Here is a 15,505-nt window from a genome sequence, read left to right as displayed (position 1 = left end):
TTGGATCCGTGATGGATCCAATATCCGAAAAATAAAAAATAAAATATTAACCTCACAACACTGAAAATATTGAAAATGTTGAGTTTAGATGAGCAGTCCCACCATGATCATCATTCTGTGGATCTCAAATTTTGAAAACAAAAAGCGAATTTTCTAAAAGAATTTTTTTAAAGAAAATGGGCTAAAAAGCATATCCTAATTTGAGAGTTGCATGGTTTGTTCTTCAAGTTGTGTGTCTTTCCTCATCCATTGAGTAGGGATCAGTCATACCATGAGCTCAAAATCTTCAACACAGGTTCATCCTTTGCGAGTACACATACCTCATACGTAGATCCTAAGAAAATATGGGCCATAAAAACTCTGAAAAAGGTATAAATAAACACAATATATGAAGGTTAGAGAGATCTATACTTATAAAATAAACAAAATAAACTAAATCTCATATCGGACTTAAGTAGCTCTTTTCTATGTTGATGATGAGCATGGTGAAACTCAGATGTCGCTCTGGCTAGGCGCAGGTTCTACAAGCTAGGTAAAATAGGGGATCTGGGTTCTAGGCTAGGCTAAGTGGACTCAACTAGGTTAGGTTTGTTGGGTCTAGTTGTGCAAAGATTTTGACAGAGTGTAGGTGCAGTCAAGACTTGAACACAAGATGTAACACTCTCGATTTATAACTCAATTTTTAGAGTAGTTTTTTTTTTATGCAAGGCCTTATCAATAGCATCGCTTCAACCAGACTCAACTTGTGATCAAGCACTAACATTTAATAGCCCTTTAAAACCAAGATCGAGAAAGAGACTTCCAAGGATAATAACCTATTATCAAGAAAATAAAAAAAATGAAAAAAATGAAAAAAATATAAAATCGAGAATGCTATAGACATCATATCAAACCATCAACTAATCAAATAAATTTCATAAATTTTAAAATCACCATAGACAACTAATTAAATCAACATATTTATAATAGGCTAGGTTTTGAACTAATAAGCCAATCTTAGAGTCAAGTGCCAAAACCTTCATAGTATCTCAAAACAAAACCCTTCTACAATCCAGTCATTCAAGTCCGAAAAGAACTATCCAATCATGCCTCCTTACCTAAAATATTAAAATTATAATGGGTGAGAACAATGTCCCCAAGTATGAAAATATCATATAAATAATGTATAGACTAAGACATCATAAAACAATTTTAATTATTCAATCACTTAACTAGGACATGCATTAATCAAAACCAGATATAATTGCAGCAATTAACACATGTACATCTAAAGAATAACACTTACATAACACAACACTTCACACATTGATATCGCCTTTTGGGCATGAACAATTAATCAATGCATGAACCTAACAAAATCATTAAATCTCTTTAATGCATAGGTAGTTTTTATCTTTCTCATTATCATTAGATGATGCATACAATGCTCTATGTACATGCATAAGAAAAAATTGTTTCTCTATCATAGTTATCAGTGGGTACTACATAGTCCTAACGGAAAAAGAAGGCAACAACCCATGGTGTATATTCAAACAATTTGTGACTTATTAACCTAGCCTTGCACATCTCCTCGAGTCTTGGGGTGGGGCAATCCAATCTCGAGACAAACCTACACCCTCCAACTTGATATATCAGGATTCGTTCAGCTGAAGTACATATATACCACCCCGTGGCTGCAGTGGCAGCCTAATCCCTTCTCTCCATGGCTGGGAAAAGCAACATTTTGTGTTATAAACAAATCCCACAGTACCAAAAGTATCACTTACACTTTTTGTAAACCACAAAATAATTTAGTGCACATTTCACTTTTTATTTAGTTAATTCTCTTGTCAATCATGTCTTAGCACATTTAATCACTCATACCAATTCAGGAACAAACAAATCTACTTTCTCGGCTCAAGCATGCATAAGTTCAATTAGGCATCATTCATCTGTTAATCTAGTCCAATTAAATTCTCATCAATACAATCCACATATGCATTTTCATGCTCAGATAGGCCTAACAATAATATCTTACACATGTAGTAAACATAGCATGAACACATAAGTCAAACTGTGTATGCATTACAACATTCATTCAATGCATATAAGCATATCATCATGCATCACATATATCATATCATATTGAATATAAGTATATTATCATACTTCATATCATAATATCATGCAAGCATATTAACATATCATGCAGTCTAATTTAGCATTATAACTAAAATTATAACATAACAAATCAAAACAGGTTCTATGTCCATCTGATTCAGTTTTGTAACCCAATCATGCCCAATTCTATGTCCATCTAGTTCAGTTTTGTAACCCAATCATGCTCAATTCTATGTCCATCTAGTTCAGTTTTGTAATTCAATCATGCCCAGCTGGTATACTTATAAACTATGTCATACATGCAAACATAAGTTCCAAATTCAGAACTTTGTAAATAAAATTTATCAATCAGAATAAATTCTGTCAAAACCTGTATACAATGAATTTAAATCTAGATTTGTTATTGTAGATATAATATTAATTGTCTATAGGCGAAAACCTAAGTTTAAACTCATTCCAGACCAGGGAATAATAATTCTCCAACTGAAATATGTTTTTTGTTCATAGAACAATCTTGTCTGATTTGATCTTTTCAAAGAAACATCAAAGAATGAATTTACAAAACGAAATAAATTTTAGAAATTTTATTGTGATTAGTTTGATATGTCTGACACAAGCTTCAAAAGAAATCAAATCTAAATTCCATCTCAGTAGAGAATTAAAAATAACGCACTATAGTCTATTTTTGTTCTTAGACAGATTGTGTTTCAGAAATTTTAAATTTTACAAAAAACTTCTGTAATTTTTAATTTTCAAACCGTAAAGAATCAATGCACAATTTTTTTATCGTATGTTCTTTAATATAAAAACTAACACATATAAACATATTGATCATAAATATTAAATAGCTTGGGAGAAGTAAAATCTACAAAAATGTGTAGCCTACATAAAATTTTTGTTAGGACAAAATTTTTGCACTGACTTACAAAGGTTGTATCTCCTAATCATAACTCAAATGAGTCCATTTTTTTTAGGATTGCTTTCATATGTCTGAAACATCTTTTTAAAATTTGAGAATTTATGGGTTCGACTTTTTGGAGAACTATAATTTTCTTTAAGATTGGTCAGAATAAAAATACATGATAAAATATAGTTTTTAAGAAACACATCAAGAAATTCATGGTTTTCATAAAAAAACACCAAGAACATGCATCCAATGATTTTGGATTCATCATAAATATATTAGATACATGCATATAAACATCTAAACATATTGTAAATATAGAAACAACATACATATCATAAATCAAACATAAGATACAATGTTTTTACATAAGAAAACACATTTTTCCCAAAAAATAATTTCTGAAAAAGATTTCGGGTTTATGAAAACCTCCAATGAGATTTCTAATCCATAAAATTCATATTCACTCAAGGCATATATGTTTCTATCATGCTAAATACGTCAAATAACACCAGATTCGAATTTGACATAATTCAAAATCTCAAGTTGCGTACCTACACGATGTTGTTTTGTATAGTTTCATAAAAACCAATTCAAAACCTACACATAGATTCAATCTATGGTTCTAAACCATGATCTTGAATCAAGATCAGGATTCACATGAATCAATTCTAGATCTGAACCTATTTGTATAGATTTTTCATACATTTTTTTTCATAAAAATCCAAGTTCTACAGCTTTGCACATAATGGAACGACTCTCAAAAATTGCACACAATCAAACAAAGACTACAAATTCATAAAAATATCCAATCTAAGTCCAAACTTAGATCTAAAACTGAGATTAAAACCCAAAATAACAGACTATGGTTAGAGTACTTACCTTCTTCCACATCACTTTGTAAATACACTTCCACAAAAATGTTAATGGAGGCTACTTATAAGAAAGGAAGAGGAAGATAGAAGAAGAAGGCTAAGGGGGCATAACTAGGGAGAGAGAGAGAGAGAGAGAGAGAGAGAGAGAGAGAGAGAGAGAGAGAGCTAACTCAAAATATGAGACAGAGACAACGGGGAAATATAGGAGCAAAAGGCCTATCTCCCCTATTTAAAACATTAAATCTTGGATTCCTATTAGTTTTAAGAAACCTTCTCTCAACTTCCTCTAAATTAAAACTCTAGTTAAGTACACATTCAATTCATGTGTTTTAGCTAATTAGGATTCCTACATGGATTAGGAAAATAACTATTAGTTTAACTTTTATGTAACTTACCAAAACTTGGAAAGTACGGAGGCATCCCACCCTATGGGTCCCACCTTGGATTCTCATACTTAATTAAAGTCAAATTAACTTCCCTAATTCTACTCTAATTAAATTCAATCCAAATTACATCTTAATTGACATTTAATTTATGTTGAAATTCAACCTAAATTTGAAACTAAATTCACATTAAATTTTAATCTCATTTAAATTGAAATCTGACTCAAATTGGAATTCAACCCATATTAAATTCCAATTTGAATTTCAAATTCAACTCAAATCCAAAATGAAATTCAACTTTAATCGAAATTAAATCCTAAATTCACATTCACATTCACATTTAATTCAAATCCAAATTAAATTGCAACTTAAATTCAAATTGACGTTCAAATTAAATTCTAATTCAATTCAAATTGAGACATAAAAATTTATTTTTATTTATTTAAATAATTACATAAAAATTCATAGGTATTGCATATTTCCCCAATTACATAAAAATTCACAGGTGTTGCATCCTTCTCTTCTTAAAGAAATTTTGTTTATGAAATTTGGTTAAGGTTATATTGCATTCATCTTCTCCTCTGACACCCATGTACATTACTTGATTCTGTGGTGTTACCATTGCACTTTCACCAAAGGAATAGTTTTCCTCTGTAACACTTGTCCTCGTTAATCAAGAATCTCCACCAGTTGCTCCTTGACCATAAGATCTTTTTGTACCTTCAGATCTTTATACTAAATCACATATATCGGGTCAGGAACATACTTTATAGCATAGATACATAAAACACATTATGAACACTTGAATACTAAAGAGAAAGTTCCACCCTATACGCTGCTCCACTGATCTTCTCGAGGATTTCAAAAGGTCTTACATATTTTGGGCTAAGTTTGCCCTTCTTGTCGAAACATAACACACTCTTTACTGTGAAACCTTAAAAAAAATATGATCACCTACATCAAAGCTCTGATCAACAAAACTCTTATGATGACTCTCAGCTGTCAAAAGCCTCTTACAAATCAATTGTAGTTGATCAGTGTAGTGTCTATACCAATGCTTGAATGGTAACTATTGTTATACCCGAATTTCGCTAGTTTTAAATGTTTACTCTAGTCATCTGCCCAATCTAGAGAACATGCAAACACCATATCTTTTAGTGTTTGAATCGTCTATTTTAATTGATCATTTGTCTATGCTGAACTTGAGTTTCGTTCTTAAGGAATTCTGAAGTTTCTCCCAAAACTTGGAAGTAAACTGTGAGTCTATATCGAAAAGGATTGACAATAGAACACCATGCAATCTAACAATCTCGTCCATGTACAAGTCTACAAGACTCTCTAATATCTGGTTCACCCTAATCGATAAGAAATGCAACATCATAAGGTGCTCAACAATAACCCAAATAGCATCATACTGACTTCGTAAGGTAGTGTAATGTCTTCTTATTTTCACTCGGGTATCTCTATAGCTTGCATCGTCCCTCCAGGTCTCTTATACTCTATCTTGACTTGTTGACATACCAAGCATCTAGAAATATATTCTGCAATCTCACGTTTTATCCCATTCTACCAGATTTTTTTTTGTAAATCCTTGAACATCTTGGTACTGCTAGGGTGAATTGTGCACTTAGATCTATGTGCTTTGTCAAGAAAATTCTTTTTAACTTTGGATCCTCTAGTACTCATAACCTTTGTCCAAACTAGATACTATCATCTTTCTCTATGTGTAGAGTTGAGTCATCCTACTGACAAGCTGCTATCATTTTGGAAAATTTAGGACCATCCTTTTGCATTGCTATGATTCGCTTAATGATATTGGTTCTAACAACCATACTATCTATTCTGATCTTGCCTAGCTTAGATTCAAATGGTTTTCATTCAATGTTTTTTTTTCAAAAGTTTTCATTGGCTATTGATGACACATGTCAAATTATTTGATTTTATGCTTAGGGTATCCATGATGGCATTCGCCTTCCCAGAGTGGTAAGAGATAGAAAAATTATAATCATTAAGAAGTTTCAATCATCTCATTGTCTCATATTAAGTTCTTTTGGGGAGAAGATGTATTTAAGGCTCTTGTGATTAGATAAAACTTCAAACTGTTCTCTGTACAAATAATATCGTCATACTTTATGGGCAAAAATCACTACTGCCAATTCAAGATCATGTGTGGGGTAATTACACTCATATACTTTTAACTAATGAGATGCGTATGCAATCATCTTCTCATGTTGCATCAGAACACAACCCAAACTTATGCCTAAAGCATCACTGTACACTACAAAACCTCTGTGTCCTGATGGAAGAGTAAGAACTGGGGTTATGGTAAGTCTTCTTTTCAACTCTTGAAAGCTCTCTTCGCACTGCTAAGTTCACATGATTTTGACACCGTTGCAAAGTAACTTGATCATTGGTGACACAATATTTTTGTACCAATAATTATTGAAGTGAGTGCCCATCCTTCTTTATCTCCCCCTCGAGTAGTACTATGAGAAGCATATTTACCCTATTTAATTTTCACCATGCAATCTTTCAATACATGGTCATGTTTCCCACATCTATAACAAGTTCATCTAAACTATGGGTTTTCATTGTTATTAGGTCGATAAAGGTTTCTCTTCTTATTATCTTGAGTGTCTCTCTTTTCTCACTTTTCTTTTGAAAACTTATTGAAAGACTTCTTTATTTTCTCATAAAACAAAGCTTCATCTTTACTTTACAAAGCTCATCAACATCATTCGTTTGATTTATGAGAAATTCTGGATTTACTAATAAAATTTTCAATTCAAGCAAAGTTTGTTGTTTAGGCCAACCCACTAAACCAATTAGAAAGACGATGCACTATATTAACTCCACGAATTAACAAATAGTGTTTCTTACTCTCATTATATTTAAAACTTTCATTCAATGAAGCTAACTCATCAAACAACTTCTTAGCTTATAAAAAATATTAAGAAATAGGGAGCTTACCTTGCTTTATGGTGGAGATTTAGTTCTCTACAAATTCTAGTCTTGCTTCATTATTCTTGGAACACAAGTGCACACTAATATCTTAAGCTTATTTCATAGTCTTTTTATCTTAGATTTTAATATAAAGATCATTTTTTTATGGTTGCTTGAGTCACAAACATAGTTTTCTCAAATTTTATCTTTCACTGTTTTCTTATTTCAGCATGTTGTCAACATTGGGTAGTGGTACGACATCCGATCAATTAACCACCTCCATAAATCTAGTTTGATCAAGTAAGACTTGATGCATGATTTTTAATATGAATAGTTTTTTCCATTAAGTTTTTTTATAATGTTTATTAATAACATGTATATTACAATGTTTATTAATACAATAAATATATACCGTTGTCGCTCTCGCCTTCTCTGATACAAAATCTCCCGTGCTCTTACGTTTATGTGTTTCAACAAACACATCCTTGTAAGGCACAATGCTTCCTTTTTCTGCTTCCTGCAATGTGACATGATATAAAAAATTGATTAATAAGTATGCAGAAATACTCACAAATTTGACTATATATATATATATATATATTGATAACTTACCATTTTCTTCTAGTGGCTCCCAAAAGTCCTAAATCCACCTGTGTGTAGATGCGCATCGGGTATCGTTGAGCGGTTTTGTGCAACCTTTGCTGAGCGGTTTCAAAAATCATTGCTCACCCACTTGTTGCACATGACCTTCCAATAATCTCTCCTTACAGTAGCCGACCCATGGCCCTTTCACTGCAGTGGATCATCTATTCCACCAGTTGCTTTTTTTGCGACAGTCTTCATATTGTGCAACATGTCGACAAATCGATTGGCAGTCTCCCACACTACCCTCGCGTCTTTTTCCTCGTTTGCACTCGTGAAGCGATGGGAGACTTATAAATACTTTCAGAACGTTAGCACATCTATTCCACCAGCTGATTGCATACCGTGAATGAGGAAATTAAGTTGTCCAACACCTCTCTCGAGTACTCTTTCCATTGCGCTATCGGTCCTAGAAGATGATGCAGTAATGTCATCGTAATTCCTCGTATTACTTCTTGCTGCTCAAACCTCACACTGCACATGAAAAGATACACATTAACAATCGACTGTCAATATACATTTTTTATAAGTTAAATATTGAACAAGTGACAATGAAATACTTACGGTCAACCATCGATATACACTATTTGAATTACCTGTCGTGGGTCACATGGAGAAGACCTTGCATCCGGCGTATGTGGGTCATGTGTAGGCGAAACAACACCTACAGAACAATGAGTTAAAAATTCATATAATGTAAATTTCAACTAATCAAATATATAATTATTTAAATGATATACCTATCGAAGGAGCCTATGAAGATGAAGGCTCGGATTGGCTACCACTGGGTGCTCGACGACTGTGTCCTCCATGAACCATATTCTAACAAATTAAAATATACTGGCAATACATTCAAACATTGCATTACATTTCAATATATTCAAATCATTCTAGTCATTTAGATCAAATTGAAAAAACCTTCATGCAAGACATTCAGTAATTGCAACACATTTCAATATATTCAAATCAATACAATACATTTCAATACATTCAAATCATTTATATGAAATTGAAAAAAACTTCATGCAAGATATTCAAATATTGCAACACATTTCAATATATTCAAATAAATATAATATATTTTCATACATTCAAATCATTCATATGAAATTGAAAAAAACTTCATGCAAGACATTCAAACATTGCAACACATTTCAATATATTCAAATGAATATAATATATTTCAATACATTCATATCATTCTAATCATTCAGATCAAATTGAAAAAACCTTCATGCAAGACATTCAATAATTTCAACACATTTCAATATATTCAAATCATTCTAATCATTCAGATCATTCATATCAAATTGAAAACAACTTCATGCAAGACATTCAAACATTGCAACACTTTTCAATATATTCAAATCAATACAATACATTTCAATACATTTCGAATCATTCATATGAAATTGAAAAAAACTTCATGCAAGACATTTAAACATTGCAACATATTTCAATATATTCAAATTAATACAATACATTTGCATACATTCAAATCATTTAGATCATTCAGATCAAATTGTATTACAAGTTGTATTTCACTAGCTCGTGAATGACTCATCATCACTTTTCTGACTTTCATAGTCTTCTTCCTCCTCCTCTTCGTCATCATCTTCTTCTTCTTCATTTAACGTCCATTCACTTTGTATATAATTTGGATCACATTCTTTCATGCATGTGCCATCAGCCAATAGAGATATGACATGCATACCATGTGCGGCATCGTGACCATAAGAGAAGTCATACATATCATCTGATTGATAGTATTCATCATCTTCATCAATCTTGTCTTCTTGTAACTGGTCATACTTGGGGTATAGTTTACCATTTTACTTTTTGAGTTCCAATCTTGTATTCCTGTCTTGCCTTTGGTTTCAGTACTTTGCCATTGTACTCTTTGAGTTCCAATTCTGATCTTTTACATATCACTTTTAAATCCATATGTGCCTTCGGATTATCCTTCGTTTTCCCTTTCACGTTCATAATGTATTGAATACATTATCAAACACATTTTTCTCTACATGCATGACATATAAATTATGTTGTATCAATAAGGTTGGCCAATATGGTAGTTCCCAAAATATAGATTTTTTTGTCCAATTGTGATCCTTCCCAAATCCAATAAAAGGCGTTGCCCTACGGGCATCTGTCAGTCCACATGAAAAGTATCACAATCTTCTTAAAATCTCTATGCCAGACAACCTTGTTGGTGGACCTTCTATTTCAGTTGTGCCTACTCAAAACACATTCTTTTGTCGACGGAACGGATGATCGCTGGGTAGAAATCGACGATGACAATCAAACCATCACGGCTTCCTTCCATGCGTCAATCTAAATGATTTTGTATCCTCCATGCAGTACGGACATTCTAATCTCCCGTGTGTGCTTCAATCATATAGCATACCATATGCAGGGAAATCACTGATTGTCCATAGAACAAAAACCTTCATATTGAAGTTTTATTTTTTGTGGGCATCGTACATCAGAACACCATCATCCCACAATATTTTCAGTTCATCAATCAATGACCTCAAATATACATCAAGATTTTGGCAGGGAGACGTCGGACCAACGATCAATAGAGACAAGAAAAGATTTTGACGCTTCATACACAAGCTTGGAGGAAAGTTGTTTGGGGTGACAAATACTGGCCAACACGAGTATGGGGTTGATCTACCCCCAAATGGAATAAATTCATATGTACATAAACCTAACCTAACATTTCTTACTTCCAAAGCGAAGTTCTGATGAGTACAATCAAAGTGCCTCCAAGCTTCTGCATCAATAGGTTGTGTGATCTTGTCTTCATCTTGCCGAACTTTATTTGCATGCCATATCATTTGTTCAGCTGTGCTCAAAGACATATAAAGATGTTGGAATCTAGGGGTGAGAGGAAAGTAGCGGAGTGACTTATACAACACTTCTTTTGACTTTGTGCTACCATTTCTCTTTGTCTTTGGCTTGAACTGAGGATGTCCACATGATGGACATGATCTGCTTTTTTCTTGATCTTTAAAATACATGTAGTGATTGAGACAAGCATCTATCTTTTGATACCCCATACCTAGAGCATTGACCATAACCTTCACACGGTAGAGATTTTGTAGCAATTTTTCATCTTTGGGCAACATACTCTTCATAATAGAGCGCAGACAGTCAAAACATAATTGACTCAAATTAAATCGCACTTCAAATTCAGTAGTTGAAGAACTGCAGACAGGATAGTGTGACTCTCGCAACCATTCCACAGTGGTTCATCAACATCTCTAAGTCATAAAATGTACTAGCTACATCTTTTGTTGCTTCTTCCTCTATCCCAGTTGGTGCATCACTATATCCCAAAGCAGAACCCATTTTCGGTCCTGCCGCATCAAATATCAGGTCCACATATGAATTATTGTGCACCACATCCACCCTTGCATCATAATTATTCCAAAATTCTTCGCCATGAAGCATCCAATTTTGATAACTACTAACAAAACCCTTCCTGTATAGGTAATGTCTAACGCCATGAGGTTCTACAAATCGATTGTTCTTACACATCGTGCAGGGGCATCTGATCCGACCGGTAGGATCCACTGTACTGACACTTGCCGTTGCGAATTCAATAAAATTGTCAACACCATCCATATATTCATGCGATACCTCATTATCAACTATCCTACGATACATTCATTCACGGTTTGCAGTCATTTTGTCCTAAAATATTACAGATATTTTCATTACTAGTTAAAAGAAAATCTTAATGATGCTATGATGACACAAATATATTCATTTGAACAAAAAATTCATGATACAATTTTACATAGAAGGCATAATCAAATGAAAAATAACTCCATGCAAGCATGAATATAGAAACATCAAACATTGCAATACATTCAAATCATTCATATTAAAACAATATCAAACGTGTACCTGCAACAAACACACTCCAATATCCCGCTAACTACTACCATGCCTAGCATGAAATCCGTACTCCAAAAATAAGAACACTTATATTCTCATACATTAAAGTCATGCTCAACATAATCTCCAAACTCTATCAAAGCAGTCCTAGATATCCACAACTAAGTGGGTGTGTGAACAAAAAAATGTTGCATCTAATAAATCAAATAACATGTGATGCGAAGCCCCTGCCTGATAGAGAGCAAAGAGGCAGGAGGGCTCAGCCCTGCTTAACCAAGGAAAAATATGAGTTTATTTTGTAGCCAAGTCATGGGGCCTTTCCCAAGAAGTTCCCCAACCCTTCGCTACCTGACATTTCTTCATTCTGCAACTTTTTATTTTTTTTAATTGGTTTTCATAGACAAGCAATAGAAAATCCAAATAGAAATTTTTTACCCCGTAAATCAAGGCATCAAAGCAGAAATCATCAGTCACGACCAACATCGTCAATGCCACCTATCAATCTCCTCTCAAATTCAAACCATTGTATTTATTTTCTTTTCTGATTCTTATAGGGCTTATAAATTATTATATTGGATTATGAATTATTAAAAGACACGCCAACACGACGTAGATATTATTTTTTAATAATATTTTAATCCTTTTTTAATGTTTTTTAATAATATTTATATAAAAGTATATTTTTATGTATTGAAATATTAAAAATAGCTTTTAGTTGTACAAATAAAAAAAATTGTGTTTTCATGTCATGTTTTTAAAAAAAAAATTAAACTCGTGTCGCGTGTCTTGTAACGATAATGTGCAAATATGGGTTCCACATACTGTTTGGCCCAATATTGCAAGCAACTGAAGAATTTGGCTAAATCCGAGTCAAGGTACCTGTGAAATCATTTTTTGGATGGTGTAGGGATGCAAACAGGTGTGATCTCGAACAACTAAATACATATGAGGGAGTTGGATCCGGTCAAATCTTGAACAGAAAAAAAAATTGCAAAGCCTCGGGAGGAAGGGCGAGAAGGAGATGAAGAAGAAGAAGACTGGGGGAGGGAGTTACCTGAGGGTGTGAGGGGGGCGGTCGCCGATAGCCGGAGAGAGGGACAAGGAGTTACCTGAGGGCATGAGGGGGGCGGTCGCCGGTAGCCGGAGAGAGGGATGGGGCGGTAGCTGGAGGGCATGAGGGGGGCGGTTGTCGGTAGCTGGAGAGAGGACGGAAAGCGGCGTGGGTGAGAGTAAAAAAAAATCGATTTCATGCCCTAGGGGGATTTACATCGACAGTCAGCGATGGACTTTTGCGACAAAATTTTTCTATCGCAAACGTCGTCGCTAACTAGCGACGACGTTATTCCGTCGCTAAGTGCGTCGAGTTTTGCGACATAAAATTTCAGTCGCTAATCTGTCGCTACTTAGCGAAGAAGTTGACGACAGATGTTTGTTCGTCGCTAATTTCATAAATATTTACGAACTCAGTGATGAATGTTTTTTTCTCGCTAATCCATCACAACTTTGCGACAGACAAATTTCATCGTAAAAGTCCATCGCTATTTGGCATTTTTCTTGTAGTGATGGTTTCATAAGACTCCTACTTAACAATGGACTATTCTTCACTCTAACAACTTTTATAATGACTCAACTACCATTAAAAAACAAAAATACCTAAACCACCCAATTCAACCAAGATTTAAACTCAGAGAAAAATTAAATTAATTAAAAACCCAATCAACACTAAACTTTAAATTATTGAATTCTTGTTACATGTAAGATTTTATCAAATTAACTATTGCTTGTATGGCCGTAATAATCTTTTTATCCAACCTCATATTTGATATTGAACCCAATTAGCTTGGAATAGAACCCGTTAGCATCCTTTCAAAAACCCTTTTAAGGTAACTGCTGCCTTTAATGTATTTATTTATTTATTTATTTTTGTTTTTAAGAGAAGTCATGATATATATATATATATAACGTTTTGAATCATGGCATTATTTCTGTGACGTCAGCTCCCCGAACGTGAGGTGGAGGATCACAGACAGGTTATTCCCTCCACGTGTCTCTGTAACAAGCCAACGCTGGGATGGAGAGGAGGTTCTCATTGGACCGAAATCTATCCAGAGAAGATTTCGCGCATCGCACGACACGGATATATCGGCTAACGCCTCTCGGTTGCAATAATAAGATCGTTCGGGGAGGGAGGTTTAACGTTTGACAGACAGGCAGGCAGAGGGAGAGGGAGCCGGGAGCGTAAGAGAGAAGGAAAGATGGCAGCAGCTGCAACGTCCGCGGTTGCTTCTCCGTTGAGATCATCGTTGCTGGCACCAGGAGGAAGTAAGCTGAAGCAGTTGGGGACGCCAGCATTTACTTGCTACCATAGGAATGGGGCCGCTCGCAGGCAATTACTGATAGTCGCAGCTGCTGGTGCGGCCAAGAAGTCCTGGATACCTGGTGTTAAAGCCGGCGGAAACCTCATCGACCCCGAATGGCTCGATGGCTCGTAATTACCTCGACTTTTTTCTTCTGCTTCATCTTCCTCTTTCAGTCTTTTAGACGGATTCGATATCGATCAACCCGATTTAAATAATAATAGTAATTGACACAAAAGAAAATGCATTATTGGGTTTCCATTGGTGGTGATGATGATGATTGCGTTCCAGACTTCCAGGAGATTATGGGTTCGACCCACTTGGGCTGGGAAAGGACCCCGCTTTCCTCAAGTGGTACAGGGAAGCGGAGCTAATCCACGGGCGCTGGGCGATGGCTGCAGTGGTGGGCATATTCGTGGGCCAGGCATGGAGTGGTGTCCCCTGGTTCGAAGCCGGTGCCGATCCCGGTGCCATTGCTCCCTTCTCCTTCGGCTCCCTCCTGGGGACTCAGCTGCTACTCATGGGTTGGGTCGAGAGCAAGCGATGGGTGGACTTCTTCAGCCCGGATTCCCAGTCTGTGGAGTGGGCGACGCCGTGGTCCAAAACTGCGGAGAACTTTGCAAATGCCACCGGCGAACAGGGCTACCCTGGCGGCAAGTTTTTCGACCCTCTATCCTTCGCAGGCACCATCCAGAACGGTCAGTACATACCAGACGTCGAGAAGCTCGAGAGACTCAAGGTGGCCGAGATCAAGCACGCCCGCATTGCCATGCTAGCCATGCTCATCTTCTACTTCGAGGCCGGTCAAGGCAAAACCCCGCTAGGAGCTCTCGGCCTATGAGTTTAACGGCCACGAATTTGAGATGCAGAGGTCCTCATCCATCCATCCATCGGCACATGTACCAAATGTACTAAAAAGTTAGTCCGCTTCATTATGATTGTACAATTGATCTTGCCTTTTGATGGTTTCCACCGTGATTTTTCATCAACGGTACGTTAGGTTTGGAGAGAGTCTGAGAGGGCAGATCCCTTATGGTTTATATCTTAGCTTTCATTAAAAAACATGCTTTAAGTCCAGTTAACAAAAAATTATTTTTCATTTCATAAAAATTTTGGTACAATATAAGCCGTTCATTTTTTATTGCTCTAAAAGCACATGTAATTATGGAAAATGTCTAGTCTCTATTTAGAATAGATTTATATAGTTATTTTAAACAAAAAACACATGCAACTATGCTTTTAAAAGTGTATGTGATGGTCTAGGATATATATAAAGAGAGAGTAAGAGTAACGTGTTGGTTCTGCCCACTAATAGTAGTCTTTTTGTATTTTTTACTTACATCTAACACCGTACATGTGAACTATAGGTTTTGTTTATTAGGAATCAGCTTA

The 15,505-nt window shown here is 35.1% G+C and overlaps 1 protein-coding gene across 1 annotated transcript; it reads left to right on the top strand.

The window, feature by feature from the left end:
* Positions 1-13,919: 13,919 nt before the first annotated feature.
* Positions 13,920-15,202, top strand: LOC149844344 (chlorophyll a-b binding protein CP24 10A, chloroplastic-like). Its single transcript, XM_090000515.1, has 2 exons — positions 13,920-14,244; positions 14,405-15,202. Exons 1-2 carry the CDS (start codon positions 14,012-14,014, stop codon positions 14,952-14,954), a joined length of 783 nt encoding a protein of 260 aa, XP_089856641.1. The 5' UTR covers positions 13,920-14,011; the 3' UTR covers positions 14,955-15,202.
* The last annotated feature ends 303 nt before the right edge of the window (positions 15,203-15,505 follow it).

The sequence above is a fragment of the Nuphar pumila genome, chromosome 3 (genome assembly GCF_984573655.1).
Source record: "Nuphar pumila chromosome 3, dmNupPumi1.hap1.1, whole genome shotgun sequence".
In the NCBI taxonomy this organism is placed as follows: Eukaryota; Viridiplantae; Streptophyta; class Magnoliopsida; order Nymphaeales; family Nymphaeaceae; genus Nuphar; species Nuphar pumila.
Note: the sequence above shows the minus strand (reverse complement) of the source record. Positions and strands in the feature narration are given on the sequence as shown.